The 5595-nt window shown below is 60.0% G+C and overlaps 1 protein-coding gene across 1 annotated transcript; it reads left to right on the top strand.

The window, feature by feature from the left end:
* The first annotated feature begins 2069 nt into the window (after positions 1-2069).
* On the top strand, positions 2070-5295 carry LOC119112662 (ATP-dependent RNA helicase DHX8-like). The gene is given in 4 exon segments (XM_037236897.1): positions 2070-2405; positions 2407-2769; positions 2771-3740; positions 3743-5295. Coding segments are annotated over 4 exon segments (2832 nt in total). The 5' UTR covers positions 2070-2327; the 3' UTR covers positions 5164-5295.
* The last annotated feature ends 300 nt before the right edge of the window (positions 5296-5595 follow it).

Raw genomic sequence — 5595 nt, 5'->3', positions numbered from 1 at the left:
GTCAGGTCAGGTCAGGTCAGGTCAGGTCAGGTTTGTTTGTCAGGTCAGGTCAGGTCAGTTTGGTTACATTGTGGTTAGGTTGGGTTAAGAGAGGAGAGAGAGAGAGAGAGAGAGAGAAGAGAGAGAGAGAGAAGAGAGAGAGAGAGAGCAGAGAGGGAGAGGGAGGGAGGGAGAGGGAGAGGGAGAGGAGAGGGAGAGGAGAGAGAGAGAGAGAGGGGGAGAGATGGGAGAGGGAAGGTGAGAGGAAGGGAGAAAGAAGAGAGAAGAAGAGGAGAAGGGAGGAGAGAACCTGGGAATTAGAGGTGCTGTGTGCCAAACTCCTGTACTCCTATTGACTCCGTAGGCATGGTGATATTGCTCTGCACTGTTGCTGCTACACTGCACAGCTTAAAGCAAATGTCATTTTCACATTTAGAATAAGGGGATATTTCATGATATATTGCACCAAACACCTGAGTTCTTCACCTGTTAGTAGTTGCAAGATGCACGTCCTATCTGGCTCTGAACAACCAAGTGCACTTGTAGCCAGCTATTATCCAGCAATCATCACTCTCTCATGTGGGAACTCTGTTCAGGCAGACTGTGCCAGTTCTGCAATCAGCCCAGGCTGTGCCCAATGTCCAATTCACATTTGTATTTTTGCCACTTATTTATAACCTTTTAGAAAATTTGTTGTTCATCCCAGGCATGGGCTGACACAGGTAAGTAGGTGCCAGGTGACCTTTGTCATCAGTTATATCTGTGAATATGGCCCCCCATCCAGACCTTAACTCAGTGCTTCTGTTTAACACATCCAGTTCCCTTCCCTATACCACTGGGGCATCAGTGTTTTGTTGAGACCTGTGTGTTTCATTTTTAGAATTATGCTGTACCACAGACAAAAAAGCTGAGAGGGGCCCAAATCCACTGTGGGGCCACTCATCCACAATATTGGCTGTTCCCTGCAGATTCCCAGTTCCTGCTGCATCACCTAGGGTTTTTTTGATGATGTACCTGCCGGATCTGGTGCAGTTGAGGGCAACCCTCAAACCCAGTCTGTCTGAGCAGGCTTGCCATGTGAGTTTGTCCTGAAGTGCCATTCCCTGTGTGTCATCAGAGTACGATCGGTCGCCACGGTCGCGTGCGCACCGGCTCTCAATCGCCGCCATGGCCGCCGAGATCGAGCAGCTGGAGCACCTCTCGCTGGTCTCCAAGCTGTGCACTGAGCTCGACAATCACCTGGGTATCAACGACAAAGACCTGGCCGAGTTCATCATCGCGCTGGCTCAGAAGCACACCACGTTCGGCGCCCTTCAAGCGGGCTGCTGGAGCAGAACGGTGCTGAGTTTCCCGACTCTCTGACGGCCAGCCTGCTGCGCATCATCCAGCTTATGCGGCCAGTCGGCGGCCGAGCCGAAGCGCTGCCACCGCGGCCACTGCCGCCGCCGAGACTTGACGGCGGCCCGGTGTGGACCGGCGGGCACACCCGGCAGGAGGAGCGGCGTGCCCTCGTGCCCGCGCTCGCCCTGAAGAACGACCCGCCCATGAGGACCATGCTGATCGACGAGGTGGGTGAACGGCAGTGTCCATTCCTCCCCCCCCCCCCCACCCCCGCTAGCTGACGCGAAGTGGTTTTTCGGCCCGCGTGGTGGGTGTCTTTTTCGTGGGCGACCGACATCTACGTTCGTTTGCGTAATGGATGTTCGTCTGTTTCTGCCTGCCAGCCGGCGGTTACCGCGACAGCCCTATCCAGTTGGTTGCTCAATATTTACCAGATGGATAAGATTGCCTAATTTGTTCAGGTCATTAGTGAAACAATGTTCTGCGGCTTCTCAAAAACAGCTCATTAGTGCTGTCTCAGTATGCATTCTTGCACATTCACAGATAAAAAAGGAGACGGGGAAGCCAAAGTCAAGCTGGAGAACGACGCCCTCATTGACGACGCGATTGGGCGCGCTCGAGATGCTGGCAACCCTCCCGACAAACTGCAGTTAAACCAGAAACCGACAGGCGGCGCCGAAGTCGCAGTCGGAGTCGCGAGAAGCGGCCGGCGGCACAGCCGGAGCCGAAGCCGCAGCGGCGACCGCAAGCGCCGGCGCCACCGCAGCCGCTCGCGCTCTCCAGGCCATCGGCGCCACGACGAGTCCCGATCGCGCGACCGGTCTCGGCGCGAGCGGTCTCGCTCGCGAGACCGTTCCCGCCGCGAACGTGACCGACACGACCGGCCTCGCCACGAGCGGTCCCGCTCTCGCGATCGCAGCCGCGAACGACGCCGCAGCCGCGAGCGGCCGGCACTGGACGACGAGCCGGTGGTGGGCAAGGTATACGACGGCAAGGTGGTCAACATAATGAACTTCGGCTGCTTCGTGCAGCTGGAGGGGCTGAAACGCCGCCTGGAGGGCCTGGTGCACATCTCGCAGCTGCGCCGCGAGGGGCCGCGTGGCTGACGTGAACGAGGTGGTGTCGCGCGGTCAGGCCGTCAAAGTCAAGGTCCTCTCGTTCACCGGCCAGAAGACGTCGCTGACAATGAAGGAGGTGGATCAGCAGACGGGCGAGGACCTGAACCCCAGCCTGGCCGTACGCGTGGCCGACGACGGCCTGCTGGCGCGCAACCCGGACCGGCCCACCGAGCAGCGCGGCGCGCCGGCCATCGACGACGACGCGCTGAACGCGGTACGGCGCGTGCAGCGGATCTCGTCGCCGGAGCGCTGGGAACTGAAGCAGATGATCGCCGCCAACGTGATCGACAAGTCCGAGTACCCCGAGTTCGACGAGGAGACGGGTGTGCTGGCCGCGTGTTGACGAGGACGATGCGGAGGTGGAGATCGAGCTGGTGGAGGACGAGCCGCCGTTCCTTATGGGCCACGGCCGTGCGGCTGCCGACCTCAGCCCGGTACGCATCGTCAAGAACCCGGACGGCTCGCTGGCGCAGGCGGCCATGATGCAGGGCGCGCTCTCCAAGGAGCGGCGCGAGCAGAAGATGGCACAGCGCGACGCCGAGGCGGCGCTGGCGGCGCCACAGGAGCGGCCCAACTGGAATGACCCAATGCCTGAGGTGGACGCGACAGCGCGCGAGGGCGTGGGCGGCCGCGGCGGGCCCAGCGGCTCGCTCGGCCAGGACCTGCCCGAGTGGAAGAAGCATATCACGTCCGGCGCGCGCGGCTCCTACGGCAAGAAGACCAACATGAGTATTATTGAGCAGCGCCAGTCACTGCCCATCTACAAGCTGAAGCAGCAGCTGGTGAAAGCCATCACCGACAACCAGATCCTGATCGTGATCGGCGAGACAGGCTCGGGCAAGACGACGCAGATGACCCAGTACCTGGCCGAGGCCGGCTACACGGTCAAGGGCCGGATCGGCTGCACGCAGCCGCGCCGCGTGGCGGCCATGTCGGTGGCCAAGCGCGTGGCCGAGGAATACGGCTGCATGCTCGGCCAGGAGGTCGGCTACACCATCCGCTTCGAGGACTGCACTAGCACGGAAACGGTCATCAAGTACATGACGGAGGGCATGCTGCTGCGAGAGTGTCTCATCGACCCGGACATGTCCACCTACTCATGCATCATGCTGGACGAGGCGCACGAGCGCACTGTGAGCACGGACGTGTTGTTCGGCCTGCTGAAGCAGACCATCAAGCGGCGACCGGACATGAAGCTGGTGGTGACGTCGGCCACGCTCGACGCCGTCAAGTTCTCGCAGTACTTCTTCGAGGCGCCCATCTTCACGATTCCCGGCCGCACGTTCCCGGTGGAGATCCTCTACGCCAGGAGCCGGAGACGGACTACCTGGACGCGTCGCTCATCACCGTCATGCACATCCACCTGAACGAGCCGCCCGGCGACGTGCTGCTCTTCCTCACCGGTCAGGAGGAGATCGACACGGCGTGCGAGATCCTGTACGAGCGCATGAAGTCGCTGGGGCCGGACGTGCCCGAGCTCATCATCCTGCCGGTGTACTCGTCGCTGCCGTCGGAGATGCAGACACGCATCTTTGACCCGGCGCCGCCCGGCTCACGCAAGGTCGTCATCGCCACGAACATCGCCGAGACGTCGCTCACCATCGACGGCATCTACTACGTGGTGGACCCGGGCTTCGTCAAGCAGAAAGTGTACAACTCGAAGACGGGCATGGACTCGCTGGTGGTTACCCCCATCTCGCAGGCACAGGCTAAGCAGCGCGCCGGCCGCGCCGGCCGCACCGGGCCCGGCAAGGGGTACCGGCTCTACACAGAGCGCGCTTACCGCGACGAGATGCTCACCACCAACGTGCCCGAGATCCAGCGCACCAACCTGGCCGCTGTGGTGCTGCAGCTCAAGGCCATGGGCATCAACGACCTCATCAGCTTCGATTTCATGGACCCGCCACCGATGGAGACGATGGTGATCGCGCTGGAGCAGCTGCACTCGCTGTCGGCGCTGGATGACGAGGGTCTGCTGACCCGGTTCGGCCGGCGCATGGCCGAGTTCCCGCTCGACCCGAACCTCTCCAAGATGCTCATCATGTCCGTGCAGCTGCAATGCTCAGACGAGATCCTCACCATCGTCTCCATGCTGTCCGTGCAGAACGTGTTCTACCGGCCCAAGGACAAGCAACAGCTGGCGGACCAGAAGAAGGCCAAGTTCAACCAGCAGGAGGGCGACCACCTCACGCTGCTCGCCGTCTACAACTCGTGGAAAAACAACAAGTTCAGCAACCCCTGGTGCTACGAGAACTTCGTGCAAATCCGCACGCTGAAGCGGGCCCAGGATGTGCGGAAGCAGCTGATGGGCATCATGGACCGGCACAAGCTGGACGTGGTCAGCTGCGGCAAGAACGTGGCACGCGTCCAGAAGGCCGTCTGCTCCGGGTTCTTCCGCAACGCGGCCAAGAAGGACCCACAGGAGGGATACCGCACGCTGGTCGACTCGCAGAACGTCTACATCCATCCGTCATCGTCGCTGTTCAACCGCCAGCCGGAGTGGGTTATTTACCACGAGCTGGTACAGACAACCAAGGAGTACATGCGTGAGGTCACCACCATTGACCCCAAGTGGCTGGTAGAGTACGCGCCCTCTTTCTTTAAGGTGTCCGACCCAACCAAACTGTCCAAGTTCAAGAAGAACCAGCGCCTGGAGCCGCTGTACAACAAGTACGAAGAGGCCAACTCGTGGCGGATATCCCGCGTGCGCCGAAGACGGAATTAGCACGGCCCTGCTCGCGCGCCTCTGCTCCCTATGCGCTTGTGTCATCGCTCGCAGCGCGAGTGTCATCGTGTCATTCATGCTTGTCGTGGCTCGTCGAAGCTAGACGAAAGAATATATTTAATAGGAAATGTCTGTAGTTCGGGTATGTCACCTGTCATGTGACAGAAAGGGAGGAATGGTGACACGTGGATAGATGCGGCATGTCAGTAAAACTAATCTAATGCCGAACATTATGCCCGATGTCTGCGCGGATCGGTGGCGGGTAAATGCTTTGTGAAGGCGTGGCTGGTCGCGCGGAGCGTTTTTTGGTATTTCCTCGATGATGATGGATTCAGAGGGCTGTTATCAAACAGCCACATCAGAGCTCTCATGAGCTGATCACGCCGACTGCATCAGGAGCCGAGAGCTAGAGGACGGCCTGAGACCTTTTCA

The sequence above is a fragment of the Pollicipes pollicipes genome, unplaced genomic scaffold (assembly GCF_011947565.3).
Source record: "Pollicipes pollicipes isolate AB1234 unplaced genomic scaffold, Ppol_2.1 Scaffold_7261;HRSCAF=8764_pilon_pilon_pilon, whole genome shotgun sequence".
NCBI classification, from domain to species: Eukaryota; Metazoa; Arthropoda; class Thecostraca; order Pollicipedomorpha; family Pollicipedidae; genus Pollicipes; species Pollicipes pollicipes.
Note: the sequence above shows the minus strand (reverse complement) of the source record. Positions and strands in the feature narration are given on the sequence as shown.